The sequence below is a fragment of the Annulohypoxylon maeteangense genome (assembly GCF_022496945.1).
Source record: "Annulohypoxylon maeteangense strain CBS 123835 unplaced genomic scaffold GGS22scaffold_8, whole genome shotgun sequence".
Classification (NCBI taxonomy): Eukaryota; Fungi; Ascomycota; class Sordariomycetes; order Xylariales; family Hypoxylaceae; genus Annulohypoxylon; species Annulohypoxylon maeteangense.
Genome location: NW_025953255.1, coordinates 251953 through 274264, shown reverse-complemented (window position 1 = coordinate 274264; position 22312 = coordinate 251953). Strand labels below are relative to the sequence as shown.

At 46.5% G+C, this 22312-nt stretch overlaps 9 protein-coding genes across 9 annotated transcripts; 4 read left to right on the top strand and 5 right to left on the bottom strand.

Annotated features, from left to right (window-relative positions):
- Positions 1-1016: 1016 nt before the first annotated feature.
- Positions 1017-1972, top strand: GGS22DRAFT_137550 (putative short chain dehydrogenase/reductase; the record flags this gene model as incomplete). The annotated part of the gene is made up of 2 exons (XM_047958631.1): positions 1017-1050; positions 1104-1972. The coding sequence occupies 2 exons, from the start codon at positions 1017-1019 to the stop codon at positions 1841-1843; spliced, it is 774 nt and encodes a 257-aa protein (XP_047818863.1). The 3' UTR covers positions 1844-1972.
- A 420-nt stretch (positions 1973-2392) lies between these two features.
- Positions 2393-3760, bottom strand: GGS22DRAFT_188308 (histidine acid phosphatase; the record flags this gene model as incomplete). The annotated part of the gene is made up of 1 exon (XM_047964715.1): positions 2393-3760. The coding sequence occupies one exon, from the start codon at positions 3758-3760 to the stop codon at positions 2393-2395; it is 1368 nt and encodes a 455-aa protein (XP_047818862.1).
- A 2033-nt stretch (positions 3761-5793) lies between these two features.
- On the top strand, positions 5794-8080 carry GGS22DRAFT_200114 (MFS general substrate transporter; the record flags this gene model as incomplete). The annotated part of the gene is made up of 5 exons (XM_047966397.1): positions 5794-6731; positions 6895-7017; positions 7068-7417; positions 7483-7628; positions 7692-8080. The coding sequence occupies exons 1-5, from the start codon at positions 6003-6005 to the stop codon at positions 8078-8080; spliced, it is 1737 nt and encodes a 578-aa protein (XP_047818861.1). The 5' UTR covers positions 5794-6002.
- A 908-nt stretch (positions 8081-8988) lies between these two features.
- Positions 8989-11059, top strand: GGS22DRAFT_137502 (Sodium/hydrogen exchanger). Its single transcript, XM_047958630.1, has 3 exons — positions 8989-9415; positions 9482-10296; positions 10350-11059. Exons 1-3 carry the CDS (start codon positions 9172-9174, stop codon positions 10992-10994), a joined length of 1704 nt encoding a protein of 567 aa, XP_047818860.1. The 5' UTR covers positions 8989-9171; the 3' UTR covers positions 10995-11059.
- Positions 11060-11948: 889 nt separating this feature from the next.
- On the bottom strand, positions 11949-13105 carry GGS22DRAFT_137497 (Frag1/DRAM/Sfk1). Its single transcript, XM_047958629.1, has 3 exons — positions 12456-13105; positions 12232-12390; positions 11949-12178 (listed from the first exon to the last, which is right to left on the bottom strand). The coding sequence occupies exons 1-3, from the start codon at positions 12989-12991 to the stop codon at positions 12115-12117; spliced, it is 759 nt and encodes a 252-aa protein (XP_047818859.1). The 5' UTR covers positions 12992-13105; the 3' UTR covers positions 11949-12114.
- Positions 13106-13257: 152 nt separating this feature from the next.
- GGS22DRAFT_137478 (Six-hairpin glycosidase-like protein) lies at positions 13258-16728 on the bottom strand. Its single transcript, XM_047958628.1, has 11 exons — positions 16378-16728; positions 16015-16039; positions 15845-15962; positions 15718-15782; positions 14777-15663; positions 14568-14721; positions 14415-14490; positions 14145-14357; positions 13654-14086; positions 13553-13603; positions 13258-13479 (listed from the first exon to the last, which is right to left on the bottom strand). The coding sequence occupies exons 1-11, from the start codon at positions 16382-16384 to the stop codon at positions 13373-13375; spliced, it is 2136 nt and encodes a 711-aa protein (XP_047818858.1). The 5' UTR covers positions 16385-16728; the 3' UTR covers positions 13258-13372.
- A 221-nt stretch (positions 16729-16949) lies between these two features.
- Positions 16950-19106, top strand: GGS22DRAFT_162522 (cytochrome P450). The gene is made up of 5 exons (XM_047961232.1): positions 16950-17061; positions 17129-18149; positions 18214-18238; positions 18333-18821; positions 18907-19106. Exons 2-5 carry the CDS (start codon positions 17145-17147, stop codon positions 19062-19064), a joined length of 1677 nt encoding a protein of 558 aa, XP_047818857.1. The 5' UTR covers positions 16950-17061; positions 17129-17144; the 3' UTR covers positions 19065-19106.
- GGS22DRAFT_162518 (uncharacterized protein) lies at positions 19107-20517 on the bottom strand. The gene is made up of 3 exons (XM_047961231.1): positions 20389-20517; positions 19743-20313; positions 19107-19668 (listed from the first exon to the last, which is right to left on the bottom strand). Exons 2-3 carry the CDS (start codon positions 19954-19956, stop codon positions 19238-19240), a joined length of 645 nt encoding a protein of 214 aa, XP_047818856.1. The 5' UTR covers positions 19957-20313; positions 20389-20517; the 3' UTR covers positions 19107-19237.
- Positions 20502-22285, bottom strand: GGS22DRAFT_179652 (putative amine oxidase; the record flags this gene model as incomplete). Its single annotated transcript, XM_047963699.1, has 4 exons — positions 20502-20525; positions 20762-21498; positions 21552-21873; positions 21941-22285. 4 exons carry the CDS (start codon positions 22283-22285, stop codon positions 20502-20504), a joined length of 1428 nt encoding a protein of 475 aa, XP_047818855.1.
- Between the last annotated feature and the right edge of the window lie 27 nt (positions 22286-22312).

Here is a 22312-nt window from a genome sequence, read left to right as displayed (position 1 = left end):
CGTGGGCAGTGCGTTCAACAGAAAGAGCTTCTCTCGAGACCAGGATCGGTGCTATTTGAGGTGATGCGATTCGCCGGTTTCTACTAAAGACTTGTCAACGATGGCTTGGGACGTCGGATGTTGGTTCTGGGGGCTGTAACATGGCACACGGTTGGGCAATCTGTTTGGTGACACTCTTCGTGGGGAGCAGAGCCGGGACCCATCTCGAGTTGGAGTCAAAGTTTAGTACTTGTCCGAATCTGACCTCTGCGAATTGGGTGGCACCAATACGGAAACCTACCAGTGTCATAAGTGCAATATGCGCTTCTTGAGGGTATCTGTGGGCTGTATGGTTGTAAGGACAGGCCAATGGGGGTAGTCCTAGGCTGCCTGCCGCTCTTTACTGAGCGGAGGCAGCCCCCTAATTTGGGGATAAGTCTCACCACTACTCCTTAACTTTGATACATTTACTAATTGACGAAGCAGGTCTTTCTCAATCCCTAGGCCGCCGGTTTATATCGATATTATACTAATAGCGAGATTAGCGCTCCTTTTTCCTCGGTTGATATCGGATTGTAGATTTTAGAGAGCCGAACATTTCGTCGACATGACGTACTGCACCTTGACTACAATGCCATCGAAGAAGCCTGTAACGCCCGTTATGCCTTTCCCTCGGGGTATTGTCCTAGCTGAACATGGATAACGTCCACCATATGCCACACGGAGTTAAGAGGGCCAGCCGGACATTATATCCTTTTTCGCTGTGGCGATTTGATTAAATCCATCCATGCACATCGATCGTCGGCATTGATATGCAATATACGTATAGTCCCTCAGAAGTCGCTGGTGTCCTGTCGTCGACCGGGTTAACGGACTTTTGGTCTTTTCATTGTTTTCCGTAGTCCGAGATTTTTACTATATAGCTAGATGATCGTAGTGATTTAATACAGTTGATATCTTGAAAACGAGTCTTGCAGAAAAGACCACACTCGCCACTTTCTATTCAGCACTAACATCGAACCCTTCACATCATTCAGATGGCTTCTAACAAGACTGTTGTTCTCATTACCGGTAGGGCAAGCGAAGTAAATAGTTCGTGAGAAGTATACTGATCTTGATCTTAGGCGCCAACAGCGGCATTGGCTACGAGACCGTCCTCGCCCTCTCAGAAGCGTCGGCCGAATTTCATATTTTCCTTGGTAGTCGATCGATAGAGAAAGGTCAAAAGGCTTTGGAAAACTTACAACTGGCTCATGGCGGTTCCTTAAAGGGCTCGATATCGGTACTGCAGATCGATGTAACCAACCAAGATTCAATCCAAGCGGCCAAAGAACAAATCAATACCCAATTCGAAAAGTTGGACGTGTTAATTAACAACGCAGGCGTCATCGTCTACCAGCAAGTCGACAAGCTAACCGCCCTCCGCCAGGCCTTCGAGACCAACGTCTTCGGCCAAATGATAGTGACGGAAACCCTAGAGCCGCTTCTCAAGAAGGCGATTAAGCCATACATCATATACGTCTCATCCGAGCAGGGTTCCATAACCAAACGACTTGACCCGAACTTCGAACATCGCGCGATACGGGGCGAGTCGTATCGCATGAGCAAGGCAGCTCTGAATATGTTGGTGGCTTGTCATAGATATAACTACGCTGAGTGGGGATGCAGAGTCCTGGCTTTCAACCCGGCCTGGTGCGTTACCAACTTGACCGGCGAACAGGGCCGCGAGATGCGTCTTAAGGGCGGTGCGCGGAACCCGAGGGAGCCTGCTGCTGCGCTTGTCGATATTGTTCTGGGGAGGAGGGATGGGGATATTGAGATGAATGGGATGGTGGATGTTGATGGGGGTGTTTTGCCGTGGTAGAGCTTTGTCCCTCGGTGATGGTAGAAATCATTTTGCGCATCTGCTTGGGGGTTAACTTTAGAAAGCGGCGTAGCTTGATATGACCTGTTGCTAGGCACTTTTTAGTGGCCGAGCTCACTGTATTCAGGCGGCTATTCACTAAACCTTAGTGGGGACACCGCTAATTAGACCAAGTCTTAGTTTGAGGCTTGGGCACAATATTCATTCATACCGAACACCACGTACTAGGAAAGGGTCCTGACAAATATGCGATATCTCTCACCGATACCTTCGTGTGAGATAGGGATAAGTTAGAATAGAGCTTAGAAGATTTGAATTACGAGCTCACTACCTAACCTAGGACAGTGCGCATATTAATACCTGTGAACGGTATTATTCTACCTTCCCTATTTGGAAGACCGTCTTCAAACCATTGGCTGTCGATTAGCCCGCGAGCACCACCTAATGCTAGGATCCCTCGTTAAGGCCACCTCCGCGGAATAATAGGGCTGCTCGGTATGTCTTTATGCTCTATTTAACATACGATCGTAAGGGATATAACTAGCTCAACTATTCATAGAAAGAAACGAAATCCGTACTGTTATCATAGTCGACCTGACACCTTTGGGAAAACCCGCCAAACATTTTCTCCTTTTCTTCGATAAAGCTCTCGAATCCGCTTCTCGAACAACTTCCACCTGGTCCATCGGTACATCCCGGCAATGGCTGCGGCGCGTGGTTCACCAGCGGACGATAATAATCGCCATCTTCGAACCCGTAACTCCCTTTGCAGGCTAATCTCTCAATAGCTAAATTTCCCAGACAAGGCGTGATCTCAGAAGTCCTCCACGCCCGCCGAGGGTTAATGCGATCCAACGGCATCGTATCATTGATTGCCGCACCAGTCCCTCCAAACGCGGAGTTATTAAATAACCCCATCGCGACAAACGCCATAGACGGAAGCGTGCGATGCGAAAAACTCACATACAAATCCTCGTCGGCAGTTTCGCGCATCAGTAGCTCGGCAGTGGCGTTGAACCACGGAAATCCGATGATGCCAGAGAACGGGTTACCGTATCCCACGTCGTAATGATACCGTATATCGTCCGCGTACTCCCAACCTAACCACTCATCTGGCGAAAAGAGTTCTAAGTTGCAAAATGGGGAGTTACCACGGATGACAGATTCATAGCCGCAGAGCAATATCATTCCGACGACATCAGTAGTGGTGAAATTGTACTCAGGAGCAAGCGAATTGAAGCGCGCCTTAATAGGCTTCGTGAAAATCTCACGGTAAGTTTTCGCTTCATCGTTTCCCTCGTGGTATGCGGGACATGCTTGGTACGGCACCAGACTATTAGCGCCACCTTGATGCCCCTCGACGACACTAACGAGGTTGATGGGGTGGTCGTCGGTTTGGAGTCCCCGCACAAACGCCTTCCCGGAAAAGAACGTTCGGTCCGGGGCTGAAGCCCACACGCGCGAGGGGATTTTGAGGCTTGGATATCGTATGGTGATGTCCGCAGCGAGCTGTGTGGATTCCAACTCGCCGATCCTCGTCGGCGTCTCTGGTTCTTCGCCAGGCGCGAATGGAGAGACGTAATTGGCTAGGAAGTTTAATGGCGGTATCTTGGACCAGTCGGTGCCTGTGTGGTTCTGAAACTTCGACAGGAAGGGTTCGATCCAGTCCTCATAATCGTCGTCGTTTACATTGATAGCGCCATGCCGAGATAGGTAAGCAGCGCGAGTCACCGTGCAACCTTGTGGGGCGTCTGGAGAAGAGGGTTGAGCGTCGCGGGGCTCGAAATATGGAGATACTCTGCCTAAATGCTTGAGAGGGTCGAATGCGTAGGGCGAATAGAGGGTTGCCCACGCGTGGGGTATTAGGGAGAAGAGGCTGAGGAGCTTGAAACTTGCTGGGTGATCTAGCTGAGCCATGGTAGTAGGGTGAGTGGGTTTTGCGGAGCTGCTGATAGAAGGAGAGTCTATGATCATTACCTGCTTTAACCTGCTTTTAATATATTAAACACTATATATCTACATAGGTAGATATATAATTAGTAACATGTCGATTCGCGATGGTGGTTATATCGGTGAACATTGTGACTTGGGTAAACGTTGGACACAACAATTCGAAGTCATCATTCTCTCATAGCGTCTGGCTTACTAGACATGATAGACATGAATGTCGGCCCTATACTATTCAATATGTGTGTTTTGAGTCTTATGGTGGTATGCGGGTAATTGAAATATATCCGGACGAGGCCTAGGTAACATTTATCGGATGGCTATGTTACCGGCCCTTAGAACGAAAAGTTGTGATTACAAAGCTTTGTAAGGACGATCTAGCAATGACAGCTGCCTAGCTGGGATTCGAATTGTCGTGAAGTTTTAAAAGGAAACAAGCCATACTAGATGCAGATAGGTTAGAACTTCAGGGTTACATAGGGCGACATGATGGTCAACCGAGACAGCGTCAGGTACCTACTTCCCAAGGTAGTACCAATATTACTCGCCTCGGGCCGTTATACAGCATTTTCCAATGAAACCCAATGCAGCTTATTAGATTAAATACCGGAGTTGGTCAGATCTCTTCCATTTTGGATGATTCATACCGCCGGTAGCGTCATTGAGGTCTTCGAGATTAGATCGGTTGGACCCTTCAAGTTGTAACGGATACTACAAAAGAACCAATCATACCTCCATAGTGTAGTAATTCGGGTCCTAGAATTAGGCGGAGTTAGGTGCGTTGAATAAGAATATTGTCGTGTGACGATTTGCTTAATTCGACCTCGAGCACTAATAACACCTCCCCGAAGAGGGATCGCGTATCCCGGTTCTATTTTAGTGACGTTACAGCCGCTAAGGTATAAGCTTATCACTAAGCTTTCCGGCTCCAGGAACTGCATAAGAGCCGTGACGCGATCGTTTCTGTCTAGGGTTTAATCTTGATTAAAGAGGTTACTAAGTCGAACATGGTAGAGCTCCGAATGAATTTCCGTCCGTGTATTACTACTATGCAATACTACATATATAATTATATGTTGTTGTCCCGGTTAAGAGCAAGGATTCCTAGACATACGAGATTTATTTGGCCGGTAATTTGAGAGACAGTGGTAGGCGAGAAAAGAGAGTGAAAAAAAACATGTGCTAACCTGGGGAACTATAGTGGGGGATAGGTGCCGATACAGCTATCCCCTGTGCTACACATCCAGCACCCATTACTGGCCTTGGCGCATGTAATTTAATTGTGCAGGTAGATGAGGGGATACCTTAAATCACAGTCTCATACAGTAAGATTAGCACATGGATCCCCCCTTTAACTTCATTCTAGCCTCCTACCTACCTAGGACCTAGTATATTGATAAACATGTTTTTATTATCCTAGGACTTCGGGATTTTCATGCATGTAATTCTTTGATAGCGTTTCAAGCTAATGCCCCCGGACATGCACATGTGTAGATCTGGCTAGAACTTCTAGAAGTCACCTCCCTCGGCGGCTTATTAATAAGCTAAACAACCAAATCTGATAAAAGTCCCTTACTTGTTTGTCAGTATTATTAATATCCCGGTGGAATATATAATACATATGAAGAGACTTTTCCTACTTAGATACAGTAAGTTGCCGTTTATAGAATAATGCCCGGATCTTGACGATCCCGTTTTACTCTCGGCCAGTCTCTATAGTTTGAGGCTTGAGATATCCGGGAACATATCTAGGAATACAGATATCGCTTAACGGATGTATTCAATGTAAACACTGCGGCATTTTTAGTAGGCGTCTACTATTCTAGAAGAGTTTCATTATCGAGTTGCCTCCTATGTGGATTAAACCGGAGCTAGCTGCTAGCAGATGCGCTCAGATTCATGTCACCGAATCAATGATACATCAAGATGCGGTGGCTTAGCTACGAACGGAAGTAGATTCGCAGACATGGGGATATCGTATTCTTTGATGGTGTTTTCGATTTGGGTTATGTGCTCCAGGCAGCCATATCTCGATATGAGCTCATCATGCTGATTAAAGGGGGTACTTGGAGGTAGAACATAGATAAAGTACAATTACAATCCACAGCTTGTGATCTAGATAAAGTCACAGGCTCCCTGGGACGATGAAATAAGATCGCCTAATCCATACCCCATAGAGTAAAGCACGACAACACAAAGTGATATCCGCAAGATGTCACCATCAACCACGGCCTCCGCCACGAGCCTGGATCAATATAGCGAACGAAATGGACCTATACTTGTGGATCATAGCGATGCCACTCAAAGTATGTCGTCCCTCGAAGCGGGAACAGGAACACAGGAGAAAGACTCCATCACAGAGGTCCAATGTCAAGCTGTGGAACCAACCACGGAGCTCCAGGACCAGACACTACGTCTCCCATTCCCACGACTCATAACCGCGTATCTATGTTTAGCCGCGATATACTTCATATCGATCCTCGATATCAACTCTGTGGCCACGGCTCTGCCATCTATATCGACTTCGTTACACGCCGGCAACACCATCACCTGGACCGGCACCGCTTACGTAATGGGACAAACGGCATTCCAACCTCTATACGGACGTCTATCCGACATATTCGGGCGAAAGGTAGTTCTGATGGCCTGTATTGGATTCCTCATTGTCGGAGATATCCTCTGCGGCTTTGCCCAAAACGTCATTTGGCTCTACGTATGTCGCGCGCTAAGTGGTATCGGTGGCGGCGGTATTAGCTCGCTAGTGCAGATTACCGCTAGCGACTTGGTCAGCTTGAAGGACCGCGGGAAATATCAAGGCATATTGAGCTCTGCCATAGGCTTGGGCGCGAGTACCGGTCCCTTTATCGCGGCGGGTATCATGAAAAACTCTCAAGACGGCTGGAGGTGGATCTTTTGGGTTCCTCCAATCCTTGCTACTGCTGTGAGTATATCTCCTGGACGCGCTTATATCCTAAGATTCAGGTTTCCTCTTTAATTCATTCATGGTATTGATACCTACCTACTCATAATGATTTATGTGTCTGGAAAGTCATCAATATATACCGTAACATTTTTATTGTGGAAGATTACTAACATTGTCATAGTGTATGGCGGTGATGTGGGTGTTCTTACCCCTGAAACCTGTGACGGGTAGTTGGTCGGAGAAGATGCGAAAGATAGACTGGTTCGGTTTATTCACCGTAGTAACTGGTGTGCTGTTTCTTATTGTAAGTCTCGGGTCTGATACTTACCTGATGTTCATGCTAAGACTCGGCAGATACCTATTAACTCAGGCGGAAGTATATTCCCCTGGAATAACGCTGTCATCATCTCATTGTTGGTGTTGGGAGGCACTTTCATCGTCCTCTTCTGCGTGGCGGAAATATGGATCGCCAAACTCCCGATGATACCAATTCGTTTATTCAATCAGGTATCCACGAGCGTTATTTACCTGCAAAGCGCTCTGTATAATGGCGTGTGGCAAATAGACCTATACTTCTTGCCCATGTATTTCCAGGACGTCAGGGGTTACAGCCCATTGCAAAACGCAATACTAATGTTGCCTCTTCTTCTCACCCAAAGCGTCGCTGGTGTGGTAGCGGGACAAATTACGTCTAGACTTGCTAGGTAAGCCCTAAATTCATTCCCTATAACGCTCCCAGTGGGCTCCTTTACTCATTAATTGATTTCAGGCCTGGCCCCGTAATTTATGGCGGATTAGCGCTGTGGCTGTTAGGTGCGGGCTTGAAGGTGCTCTTTTCGCGGACAACTCCAATTGGCGTTTACGTGGTAGCATTGATCATCGAGGGTGCCGGCGTCGGATTCATTCTTCAGCCAGGTAAGATTGATGAACCAGGATCTATACTGGGTGTTCAAACTTGATATACTAATATATATACAGCTCTCGTCGCTTTGCAGGCCTTATCCAGACCAGAGGATCGCGCCGTTGCTACATCAACGCGAAACTTGATGCGCATGCTCGGGTCAGTTTTTAGCTTGGCTATCGCAACTACTGTCCAATTCGAGTTTATGAAGTCGGGTTTGTCTGATGATATCCCATCGGATCTTCGGTCTCGCGTAGTCCAGGGATTATGGCGAAAGAGTGATCCTGGATTTGAAATGTGGGAGTCTCACATATTAGACGCAAAGTTCAGGGGAGTGCATGCCGTGTTTATTATGATGGTTCCGATGATGGCCGTATGTCTACTAGGCTGTCTGTTTATCCCGAATGTACGATTACATGGAGATCCAAAAACGAATGACGAGAAGGGAAAACAGGGACAAAATTGAAGATGTATTGAGGAGTTACGACGTGGGATAGAATATGGGATTATTTAGAATAGAGTGTACCAACTTTTAAACAAGATAAATTTTAGCTGTTCAAGTTTCTTCCTTTGACTTTGGATTTTCTAGGCTGTGGCGGGGTATTTACAGTACTCTTCAACTCCCCGAAAAGGAATAATTACCCCGCGTCACGCCCTGGACGATAGCTGTAACATCCGCTATCTCGCTATTGATAATGGCCCTGTTTCTCGCTGAGTAGTACCTATCTCTAGTAGGTAGCTTAACTATAAAGCATTTGTCCCTCATCTCATAGCGTAATTAGGCACCTAATAAGAGCATTAACAGTAGATGAATATATCCAACGAGAGCTAGGGGTGTCAAAAATCTAGTAGGTATCTAGAATTCCTAAGAGGTGTAGTACAATGGATGAGCTTTGATCTAACGTAACTAGTAACTTAGAAGTTATTATATACCTTTATACATCATGTTTTATGACAATTAATCAATGATCTTGAGATGATTGATTACCAGGCACAAATATTTGAGCGACTAAAAATCATAAAAATGTGCTGATAGCTTAAAACTGTCTACCTAAGCCACCCAAATAGCCCTGGAGGCTTTAGCTATGACGATTATACACCAGAGTTTAGCGGACGGGTCTCAATTTTTTGGAAGTCAAATAATACAGCATGAAGTTGTTGATCATCTAGTCACACACTGCCCAGTGCCTATTGGGTACCTACCTAGGCAGTAGCTAAGGGATACCTAGTACCCACCTATCGTCGTCTAGGGCTAGAGGGGCCAAGGCACTAGTAGTGGAGGCACTGATAGCGATAACGTAACATTGGAACTGAACAACTTCCAATGATTAACATCTCCTCTTCTTGATTTCATCACCTCTTTTAGGTTCCGTACAAAAACAATGGTTAAAGACCTCAGGAATCAACTAGATTCACTCATAGTGCTAATATCAAAGACTAGCTCACCTGATTTCATACGAGACTGCGATCTAACATCAACGGGTTAGAGGGATCCGATTGAGAAGAGGGTACAATTCAATTTCTTCTCAGAGTGTCTGCAAATCACGGCAAATCATCATGACGACTGCTTCGCTTCCATATCATGAACCAGGAATCATAACCATCCTGATCCATACTTCGTTTCTACTCCTTCTCAATATTGGAAATTTCGTACTTGATCATACTCTTTACTGCGGACTTCTTGGCCAGATATTCTTGGGCATTGCTTGGGGAACACCAGGTGCCAAATGGTTAACTGTAGAGACAGAAGAAGTTATCGTCCAATTGGGCTATCTTGGGTTGTTACTTCTAGTATATGAAGGTGAGCGGAATTTTATCAGAGGAGTGTACCGAAAGTTCCTAATGTACTAATTGTACTTTCTCTAAGGTGGCTTATCGACATCTCTAAAAGCCATTAAGGCGAATATTTTATTGTCTTCATGCGTTGCTATCACAGGTATAGCCCTACCCATAGGACTCTCCTTCGCATTACTAAAACTATGCGATGCTACACCTCTCCAGGCCTTTGCGGCTGGGGCAGCCTTATGCTCTACAAGCTTGGGGACGACGTTTACAGTTCTTGGTTCAACTGGTCTAATACAAGCCAGACTCGGCGTGGTGCTCACGAGTGCGGCGATGATGGATGATGTTGTAGGCCTCGTGATGGTCCAGGTTATCTCTAATTTAGGATCGTCTGGGGCATCTATCAGCGCTGTTACTATCATTAGGCCACTGCTAGTTTCGGTGGCGTTTGCAGCGTGCGCTCCCGTTGCCTGTGTATTCGTTGCCAAACCAATCACGCTTTGGTTAAATGTGATGCGAACGAAAAGTCCACTCGGATTTCTAAATAGATTATTGATGGACGATAGAGTCGCATGGCTTATTCATACACTGATACTTATTGGATGTATTGCTGGGTCGTCGTATGCGGGAACATCAAACCTCTTTGCCGCATACATCGCTGGTACTGGAATCAGTTGGTGGGACTCTGAGGTACCACATCCTAAACCCCCTGTAGCGTCCACAGCAGTACCTGCTACGATACAAGATGAAGCCCAAACTACAGAATCACCAACTGTGAATAGAATGGAGACATCCGAACACCGCGACCAGCATCCTGAAGGATCTAACTCATCTGGGCTTTTCACTTTTGAGAAATATTATGCGCAGTCGCTTTATCGAATCTTGAGGCCCTTTTTCTTCGTGAGTTTCGCTTCCTTGCGATGAAAAACGCCACATTATTAACCATGTTAAAGGCATCCATTGGATTCTCAATTCCGATTACCGAAATGTTCAGCAGTAAAATCGTTTGGAAGGGGCTAGTGTATACAGCCTTAATGATAGTCGGCAAGATGGCATGTGGTATTTGGCTCCTTCGCATATCGTTTGCTCCTACCATATCTACCATATCAACTAAGTTCACTGCTGTAATGAGGTTCTTGAGGCCTAAGATAACTAATTTATGGGGCCGACCTCATGAAAAGTCGGCTTCGCCTCGTAACACGACTAATAATACACGCCAAACCCAACCCCCAAGCTCCTCATCATCACACCAAGCAAGAAGCACACGGCCAACAACCGAAACCTCGGATCCTGCCTTGATAAAGCCACGTTCAATATATCCAGCCTCAATCCTGGGCTGCGCAATGGCTGCCCGTGGGGAGATAGGTTTCTTAATCTCGTCGGTTGCAGAAAGTAACCACATCTTCGCTATACAATCCAATAGCGCGAAGAACTCGGAGATCTTCCTGGTCGTCACTTGGGCCATCATGCTGTGTACAATTCTAGGTCCTTTGGCTGTGGGACTAGTAGTAAGACGGGTAGAACGATTACAACAAGGTGTACAAAGGCAAGGTCGACTCATACAAGGAGATGTGCTTGGAGTCTGGGGGCTATCCTGATACTCCGATTGGGCCTCCACAGGTCTTCCTAAACACGCGCCTGCCCGCGTACTAGGTACCTACTAGACGTACCTACCTATTTTTCTCAGGTACCCTTCGTTATTGCAAACCTTGATCCGGGTAAAATTGACTAAACAGTCTCAAAACCACTCACCCATTGCCAAAATGAATGTTGGTACCGTTTTCGATGCCCATCATCTCCTTCCACTTTCGAGTGTATTTGGCGCGAACGTGAAGAATTGGATCTAAACCTTAACTTTATTAAATAGGCAGACATCAGATATACACTGGTAACTCTTGGGCAACAACCTTGAACCATACAGTGGTGAGCAGTATTATAGATGCCGATATTAGGTTCAAATGTAACGGGCGGGGAAGCACACACGTTTTGGAAATTATATAAAGCCCGACCTCTCCCAACTACTAGCTATAACATTTACGAGTTCTCACCTACGTAAATTTTTAACTACAACAAAATCTTTACCTACCTAAGTACCTATATACTTCCGAAATCAAGAACAAAAACAACAATCACTATATAACGCCAATATTGCAGAACCCAACCAGCCTCCCAAGATGGCATCAAACACCTACGAACCACACAACGACATTGACTCTGAAGAGCAAATTACTTCTATGGCAGCATTCGTTCGCAATGAGCAGGATATTCGGTCCTTCTTAAAGAAGTGGAAAGAGTTAAATGGTGGCATTCACGTCCCGGTCATCATCGAGATAGTGAAGATATCCGATGAGGATGCGACAGAGAAGAAAGACAACATAGTTACCTAGGTAAATACTAACTACCAAATTGGGAGAAAGGGAAAACAATTGATGGATTAAGTGCCAACCTTGGTACCTCCCTGCTTAACAAGTTTAATTATAGGTAAATGTCATCTGAACATTTGGCTCTTCGCGTTGCACTGTCCGTCACCAAACCTTCGATATCGACGTCTAATGATGTACCTAGGTGGTTTGGCGGTTGCCGCGCGAATACTCGCGAATCTAGGGGATGGTGAATGGTTTCTAAGTGGTGGTATCTATCGAATTCAACTAAGATAGATAGACTTCTATGAGCTAGAGATAGAACATTATTATCAGCAATGCTAAATAGAAACTAAACTTAGGCAAGTAACGGCCGTCTCTCGTCTTCGTGCTCAATCATCGGCGCATACCCTTCCCTAAACCTTTATCATCTATGTTAGTCTTGATCAGCCATATCGATAATGGGTTGACTTACATGGTATAACCAACAAACGATGCTAACCAGAATGAACCCAGATAAGTTAGGCACCATTCTAAGATTCCTGACGATTTGAAGTGGCCGTCATCCATGAGAATCATGAATGCAAGCCCGCAGCCAAACTGGCAAAGAACGAGGAAGGTATTGAAAATGCACCTTGGTCAAGTTAATATTTCGAAATAACACCAACTTTCTGGAAGCCGTTGTATCACGAGACGTACCATTTCCGTAGCCCTATAAATACAGCAGGACCCCAAATCTGATCCCACCACACCGCGGTCGTAGTCAGGGCACTCACGAACAAGCCTCCAAACGTTCCCATGAGAAGATTCCGATGTCTCAAGTGTGCATCATCCGTATCGAAAATACTGAGGAATATTAAGCTAACAGCAGCGGCTAGACCGGCTAACAATGCAATTAGGCTTGTTGTCTGCCGCCACGGCGTGTCATCTGTCAGCCCGTAAAACTTCGGCGAATAACGCACGTGGTGCACGCTAAAAACTGTGCCGAAGAAAGTAATTCCCGTTGCCGCGCACCCAACTATGAACACTGGCTTAAACTGATGGGCTGCAATGTCGCTGATGAAAGGTACGTATGGGTTCACCTGTTTAGGGTATTGAGGCCGACCGACGGCTAGCCATCTTACTAACAGGATAGTAAGGGTTAAGAACCAAAAGAGTCCGGCGAGGAGAGGGAAAAGCCAAAGACGGCGGATGGAGAAGAAATCTTGGAATGCGCGGTACCATATCCTCGCCATTTTGGCACTTAGATCTGAAGACAACAACGCAACGCTTAAACGAACTTCTAAAATCAACAACCAAATAACGGCATGGAAATCGAATGTCTTGCTTCACTGTGGGCGAACATATTTACGATTTTCTTGGTAAAATAGAACGATCGAGATATGTACGTGATATGTACACTCATGCGCCTATGATATTATTCCCTACGTCATACCCTCGGGTCGTCCCGAGACAGACGAAGGGCGGGGGAAACGGGGGTGGGGTTAGTTTGTATTTAAAGAGCTATGATTGGTTACCGAAGGGGCAGCATGACTGTGGGGCGTTGTTCCTTGGTGGGGGATGGTGGATTGTAGGAGCAAAAGCTCCTTGAATGTTTTTTATTAAGTCTTCTCAGTTTAAAGTGCCTTCAACAAACCCTCATGTTCAATCGTCCAGGTCCCATCCTTAGGAAAACCAGGTGTATCCCCCTCTGATCCATTCCAGCCAGCGATCATGTATGCAACTATAAATCATTAGGATCGTGCGAACTATACCTACAAACCATAACTAGGTAGGTAAAAATGAATACTACTTACCAGCGTAAAGGAATCCCGCATTGCCGGGCATGAAAGGAGGAGGGGTACCGCCTATTCGATTGTTAAACTATAGCACAACTTCTTCGGTAGATGAGACTCACCATCACCTCCACGGACAGCGAAGCCAGCATCATCGAACACCCAATAATCATATGCTGTTAAATGGTAGATAGCGCGCTCCGGGTTTCCAATTCGAGCCGAGTTGATCGCCAGCACAGGTCGACCCCACCCACGGATCTTGTCATCTGTCCAGACCTCCCAGATCTTATCGGCCGTCTTCAGCGCGATCTCAGGGTCGACGGCAGGCGTGTCAGGGAGGATTCCTTGAAGCATAATGAGACTTCGAGGATCCCCGTTGAGCTTAGGATCTTCCCACCATGAGCTGTTTAAACCCTCATAGACAGCATAAAGTCCGTCGACTTGTGGTGGGGGAGCAAGGTTCTCGGCAACGGCTGTCCAACGTTCGGGGATAGATTGGTTTAGTCGTCTTTTCCAATTTCGGGCGACGTCGAGGCCGTACCTCCAATAGGCGATCTTAAGAGAAATTATCAGTTTAACGCTGCTATAGGATTCAATCGACACGTCGACATACTTCATACGCTAGATTCAATGTCTCGGTTGGTGGTGTGTTCTCGGTTACACCATAGCTAGGTGGTCCTAGATCATAATAGCCAGAGCTTTCGTTCTTCCACGCGTAGGAAGCCATATAGTCGGCGGAAGCACTAATTACGGTATCCCACTGTTCTAGGGTCTCTTGGGTTGGCGCGGCTTGATATGCAAGTTCGGCCAGATACATGGGATGGGGCTATGAGGGAGCGGTCGCGTTAGTACTATCTAATGGTTCATGCGCCTTAACACGTACTTGTTGCCACAGGAGAAGGCCGTTGATACCGCCCGGCGAGCTAGCTCCAGTATTGATTTCGGTCATTTTTGGCCACCTAGTCACCATTGTATCAATCTTAATCTCTCAATTCTCTTATTATCCGCGTACCGGGATAAGAAATAACATATTTACCTTGCGCCCTTCCATCCCATTGTTTTTGCTCTAGTTAATGACGATGGCAATAGTTTCTCATAAAGCGCTGGGAAAATGTTATCGAAATATTTTTGGCGGCCCCACGTACTCCAATGAGCATTATGCCAAACCACCATCTCCATATGGAATTTTCCTATACAGGATCAGCGTCGCGTCTGAGGGGAATAGCGAGGGCTCTGAATACATACCATACCAGCCGTTATTCATAAGCCCGCTTTCTTGAGGCGATTGCCCATTTGCGGCACTATTTACCCGAACATGATATTGCGATAATATGATGCGCCGCTGCAATTCATTGGCCTTTGGATTCGACGAAGATGTGAGATCCACGAATCCTCCTTCATCCCAATATTCATTCCACCCTTCGGAATTGCGCTCTCTGATAACAGATGGCAATGCAGTTGTTCTCTTATCTGGGGAAAATTGTGCGGTGAAATCCATGGTATTAGCCCGATGACGAGATACAGATGTGGCGGACAGGGCATAACGGTGCACTGTGATTGCGCTAGAATTTAGTGGTTTAACTTTGGAGAGACTGAGAAAGTTTTCGACTGGCCATCGCAGATTGACAAAATAATTCATCTCCTGCAACTCATGGTAGATGTGTGCTTCGCCTATGCTACTATTTGCAATAATAGACGTACTATGGTTAAGGGGGAAGTCGTAGACGCCGACGAAAACTTCGTACTTGTACTTCGTGGTATGGATTGGTGGATAGGGGAAGTCAAGTTCAACATCCAGGTCCCCTGAACTGAGCAGTTCGGATTCTATGTGGAAAGTTACCGCATCCGATTCGAAATCGCCTTGAGTGGTAACTATGACGGTCTCCCCACCAACCTCGAAAGTTGATGTTATAATCCCATTCCACAGATCAAGCTCTTGAACCTCATTCGTTATTCGAGAAGCCGATAAGGTAACGCCCTGGTATCTTAGGCCAATGCGACCTAGATTGATGCGATTGGGATTCGATATGAGCCATTGTGAGACTTCTGGAAGCTCCGGGTCGGGGATATCGTACGAGATATTTCTCCCGTGAGTCATCCTTGCTACTCCGTGATAGTCGCTGGGATTCTCGCTGAGTCTGCCTTAGCTTCTAACCGATGAAAATTTAATTTTCTAAGAAACGTACCCGTCTGTAGGCAGACTATCATTGTGCCATGCCCAGCTCGAAAGAGTGTTGAACGGCAGAAAGGTCTTCAAGTTTATGTTAGTATTAGCTACGCCCTTGACAAGTTTTCACATATGAAGTTCGTTACCTGCATCCCCGTATTATCGACATTGAATGCGAAGTTTCCATTTCCGACTTGCAAAGGGGTCGTAGTATTATTGATTAACTTATCCCTCTTGATATTGTATTTGGAAACAATTTTTTGCCTTTTTTAATTTAGTTGACAAGTATACGATGTGATGGGTCTGTCAAGCTAACCTATCAATTTTCGCAACAACTGGACCTAATAACAATAGAAGACAAATTAGGTGAACCATGACAACGAAATGATTTGAAGTTAAGTTCGAGACGAGGTGATCATTGAGAACTAGATATAAACGAGCTTTTCCTTTTCTCAATTCGAACTATTTAACCGAACGAAAGACCGGGTTAAATGTACCCGAATCTCTCGAAATATTCCATTTAGAGGAGGCGGAGAGATCCATGGGTGTCTTTCCCCGCAAAGCAAGGACGACAAGCCATTTAAGTCATTATGAGCTCCAACGTACGATAACTATTATATTCATGCCAACTCATGAAAGTTGAGCTTCAGATTGTTGTTCTATAGAGTTATTTACTTACTTCGCATAGGTAGCGAGATCGCGAGTTTATGATGAAATGGGGGTGAATTGTAGGCGGCTTGGAAATTCGTCGGGTCCCTACCTGATGGCTACCCCAACACCGTATCCTTCAAGCCGTCGTGGAGATGTTTTCGGCGAGAAACATTATGTTTCGGGACCCGAGCTCCGTCGCGAGACGCGAAGGCATTCGAAAATGGTTACATTCTTAAGGTACGAAAGGCGTGTTGCATAACTTTGTACGTTGCACACATTTCCGATTCCCGGTATGATAACGGAACCGAAGGTGAGAATTGACTTATGTCCTCCGCTTTAATCTCACTTCGGGTCTCAAGATATCATTTCCATACCCAGGCTTTATACGGAAAACAACGGCATACTTCATGTATAAAAATGATCATATTAGAATCCCTGCCGTTCCTACGTGGGCTGCCAGTGGAAGATCTAACTGGAGGTTTGGGCGCGCCCTGTGACAGCATGCATATTATTCTTTCTAGGTAGGTAGGCAAGTATGTTCCCATTGAGATGCGAGGGTGACATCACATATGTATGTGAATAACGCGGAGATAGATATAGGACCCATACAACATGCTTCGAACTACGAGAATCCTCAAAAGAGCCTACATCAGAAGTGCGGAGGTCTATCTCTAATAATTCAATCGCCCATTTACGCATATATATATTATATGTAAGCCGCTCCAGAGAGGTCGTGATAGATATCCTGATTAAATCTCATATCTAGACCAACAAGTTAGAATTCCACTCTAAGCCATGGAAATCACTTTTGTTATAGCCGGCTTATTGGCTGCCATTGTGTTCAGATTCTTGGTTAAAAGGCTATTTTATCCTCGCCCTCTTCCTGGCATCCCGTACGACAAGGAGTCTTCCAACAGAATCTCTGGTGACCTTCCAAATATCACGGAGACCTATAATGAGGTGACTGAGTGGACATGGCCTATTGGTCGTCGATCATTGAAGTATGGATCGCCAATTCATCAGCTGTTCATGAATCCATTTACAAAACCATATATCATCCTTGATGATCCTCGAGAAGTGTCGGATATAGTGATGAGACGATCAAAAGAGTTCGACAGGGATGTATCATCTGGAGTTTGGCAAACTTTCCTCCCGCACTCGACCATCGCACAATCGGTGACCCCTGAATATAAGGCACAGCGGAAGATCTGGCAAGATACTATGAATCCCGATTTCCTACGACAAGTGATGTCCAGGCACGTATATGCTGCGGCTGAAGAACTGACAAAACTCTGGAAAGTGAGATGTTCGCACTCGGCTGGAAATCCGATTGATGTTATCGGAGACTTTTCTTACGCAGCTCTCGATGCTATCTGGACGGCGACCTTTGGGGAGCGGTTGGACCTAGTCAATGCTCAAATCCGGATGGTCGAGACGGGAATGAAAGTCGAGACTAGAGGCCTAGATATGCACGGCACGGTGCAGCATATCAACCATCTAGCGAATACATGGCGAGGTTCCTTCTGGCCTGCTTTCGCTCGATGGAGAATGCAGAGGAACCCTATCTATCGCAAGTACACCGAAGCCAAAGACCGCGAAATCGATCGCATTCTTCTCGACGCCTCCGCTCGCTTTCAAAAGGTGTTGGATGGATCTAGTGATGGGGAGGAGCATGACACTTGTGCCATGGACCTCGTACTCAGACGCAGCATGATTAGTGCTCAGAAAGCTGGAAAACCTATTCCGGATCCGACTAAAGATGCGGGGATGAGAGATGAGCTTCTTCTGTTTATATATGCTGTAAGTCGCCTATTTTGAGTAAATATCGGGTACCTGTATCGTTCAGCTGACATAGGGGTCAAAGGGGCATGATACCACAAGCAACACTCGTATGTTCGACTATATTCTTTAATCCGCTTCGAATCTTCACCTTACTCTCCGTACAGAGTTCCTCTACCTTCGTGTACTAAAATAGGTTGACAGTTCAATGGTTTATCAAATTCATCACCAATAACCAGGATGCACAGACGAAGCTTCGAGAAGCTTTGAAGGCTGCCTTTCCCGGTGAGGGTCTACCAAAGGTTGCGGACTTAATTACCAAGGACATACCGTACCTTAGCGCAACGATGGAAGAGACACTTAGGTGTGCCAACACCGCACCTCGCCTGGGGAGGATCGCAACAACCGACACGGAAATTCTTGGCCATAAAATCCCTGCAGGCACGCAGATCGCAGCTCTACCATCGGTATCATGGCATCCGGCACCTGTGGCGGAGGAAAAGCGAAGTTCGACGAGTCGCGCTGCTTTCGAGAAGAGCGGCGGTGTTGACTGGACGCTGAAGCCGAATGCCCAGGATCTAGATAAGTTTGCGCCTGAGAGGTGGCTTGGAATCGACGAGCATGGAAACGAAGTCTTTGACGCGAATGCGCTATTCCAGAATGCTTTCGGAGGCGGGATCAGAGGCTGTTTTGGTAAGTTACTACTTACTCCCAAGATACCTACCTAGTACATAACATCACGGACGAATGATAAATTGCTGACTATGCATGCTTGAAGGACGACGGTTGGCCATGATGGAACTACGCATCATGATTGTGCTGATCGTTATGAGCTTCAAATTCCTTCCGATACCGCCTGAATTCAATAGCTTCCAGGTTCATGAGCAGTTACTTCGAGTTCCTCGACAGTGCTTCGTGAAGCTCGAGACTGTTTGATGTTATGTGGTTCACTGCGATGAAGACGTATCGACGAAGAAGATAGGCTATAATCTCTCCATTTCTGTAAACCTGATGAGCTATCTACATAAGTAGAACCGGACTTCCTCAATTTAGCCTTCCTTTCTTCTCTTTCTTCCTAAGAAGACATTTCTGTGACCAGCGTACAAATCTTAATATCCCGTACTCCCATCGTTCTTCGAGAACGCCTCGATCTGCTGCGGCGTGGAGGCGACTAAGTCGTTGATTAAGTCGAGCGGGATGCTGGACCAGCTATTCGCTAGCGCATCTTCTACCGCAGTCGGGCCTGTGCCGTCCTCTGAAGTACCGGGACAGTCACCAGAATCTTCCTTGAGATTTGATCTTAGCGAATCCCACGTTTTCTCAATTAAAACCAGGTCACTCTTTCGGGGGCACTTACCCGCTTTGGACATTAGAGCGCTAGTACCTCCTGTAGCAACTAGAACAGCCGCGCCCCCAGCCTGAACAACCCCGTTGACGATCGCGGCCCCGTATCCCGCCATCCCAGCGCTCTGTAAAGTCGCGAACAAGCTTCCGGCGGCAACGTTTCCGACCGCGGCTTGAGCGCCGGATGCGAGCGATGCTATAGAAAGTACATGCCGGTTAGAGACGAGTATAGGTAGATAGATTTTGATATGAGAGAGTATGGAAACGTACCTCCGATGATTCCGTTGGCACCGAAGCCAGCGGCCGCTAGTGCGGGGCCAGCAATGATAGCTGGAATTGCTAGGGCAGTGCCCCCGACGCCGTACGCTACGGCGCTCTTAGGGTTCGCAGCCGCCCATTTAGCAGCTAATGTAGCGGCTTTGGTCGCGCCTTCAGCGGCAGCTTTAGCCCCGGCGGTATAATTCACCTTGGGTAAATAATTCATTTTGACGATTGTTTTTTCTCTGGAGAAATGATAATATGAGGTTTAGAAGTAAAGGAGTTTAGATTGTTTGGGTGTGGGTAGATGAGATTAAGTATTGTGTAAGGCTGGGAATTGAGAAATATGCCTTTGTTGAATTTTTGAAGTTCCGAGAACGGGTTTTATGTCAGCGGCCTCCAGCGGGTGTCCACGTTTCACTCTAACAGCAGCCTGCCTTGAAATGTTGGCTGCAAAGAGAATGATTGGACAGTAACGAGTTATGCGCTTACAGTCCTCGCAGTTTCTGGAAGTGTTGGTTATATCTCATTGGTTCCACAGTTGTCAAGCGAACGAAAGCTGGAAACTGCCATAAGGTAGTAGCTACGGCGTTTAATGAGTCTTGGTGGCAACTTTAAGAAGGTTGTTTGAAATATCGGGAGACTGAACCATACCTACCTAGGTACTTATGGTTGAGTGTTATGCATCCTCAAAACAAGCGAAGCCTACAATCCTCACCTAAAGACTAAATCTAGAACTGAACATAGAAAAAAACTTGTTATTGCATTATCCTAGGAAGACAGTCGTAGTCGTGTCTATTTTGACAAGTCAGATACTGAAACTACTAGGTAGGAAACTGGCAATTGGTTGGAAGGAATATGAGATATGACAGGTACAAGGAATGCCTAGGTAGTACAAGTACTTCTATCCATTGATACTATCCGTAGGACCTAAATAGGGGTCTTATAGGCTCATTTAGTGGTGGGTGGGTACCTGGCCACTGACAGCCACAGACGCGGTCATCCAGCTACAATGTATCTACCCCACTAACCCCACGTAAGCTCTTGATCACTTCTTCCGCACCTCTCTGTCCAGACCTCACAGCACCATCCATATAGCCCTTCCAAACGACTGAAGTTTCCGTGCCAACAAAGTGAATATTTCTAGCCTGTTCTCGCAGAACATCCGAGCCGAGCGAAGTCAGCACTCCAGGAGCCATGACAGGAGATGGAGCACCGAAGAAGAAAGGCTCGTCGGCCCAGATTTTCTCGTGAATAGCAATTGGTTCTGGCACGGCTGTCGCGGTTGAGAATACCGTGTTGAATTGTTCGAGAACAGCCTTCTGTCGCTCCGCCTCCGATAGTTTATTCCAAACACGTCCCATCTCACCCACGACGAAACAGGTTATAGACCATTGGTCATCATCTGGGGAACTTGTGTCGCGAGTAAAAGAGATTGGTCCCTTCATCGAGGTCATGACACCCGACAGATTTGCTGTTTGCCACCACGGGTTTTCGAAGACTAGTGTCACTTTGCTGTAATACCCCAGGGTCGTATTCTCGCCTAAGTTCCTCTTGCTCTCTGGTAGTGCCGGCGTGAATTCAATCGTCTTGTACAGGGGAGTCGGAATAGAAACCACGACATGTTTCGCAGTGAATACCGCTCCAGCTGCGGAATTTACTTCATATAACCCGTCGTCCTTCTGTTCAATGGACTTAACAGCAGTGTTCAAGTGAAGAGAGCCTAGAGTCAATTCACTAGCGAGGCCTTCGGCTATGGCTTGCATACCTAGTATTTCGTCAGCATGTTTGCCCTGCCTTTGAAGCCAATTCCTGTCTTACCGCGTCTTGCCCTGATATACTGCCCGCCGTCCTTCGCATCCGAGGTTATGATCTTTATTCCGAACCCACTCTTGATATAGTTGACCATGAATAGTGCGCTGACCTCATTAGCCTCAACCCCTAATAGAGCACCTGCAGCTAATGAGGCTATCACGGCTCCAAGGGTGGGGCTCGTTTCCTGGCCAAATTCAGCAAATGTCATATTGTCGAGTTTGTGAGCATCAGGTCCAATCTCAGGATATTCGAGATTAGAAGCATTAACAGCCTGCTCAATGGCTTCATATATCCGCTGTATTTCACCAGCTTGACCAACGTCTCCCTCCTTTAGGAGATGGTCAATATTAGCGACAATTATCTTTTCATGATGTTGGGGAAAGTTGCTAACTCACAGGCAAATCCTTGTCGTATGGGTGGGCTTCCACGCTGCCATTCTCAGCTTGCTGGAAGCTAAGTCCAGTAATTCTCTGAGTTATGGCTCCAATGTCATATTTCTCGAACAACTTCCAAATTTCGGACTGGTTGCTGTCATTCACCCACGCAGCTCCTTCGTCGTTCACACCGTCGCCCTTGGAGCTTGATTTTATACTGAGTACCTTACCGCCGACCCGGTCAATAGCCTCAAGGACAAGGCAGGAGAACCCAGCGGCCTGTATATTCACCGCGGTTTGGAGGCCGCTAAGGCCAGCTCCGATAACAACCACATCTGCTGCAGAGGCCGCTGCTGTTAAGCGCATAGCTGTCTGGGAGGCCATTGCGACGGT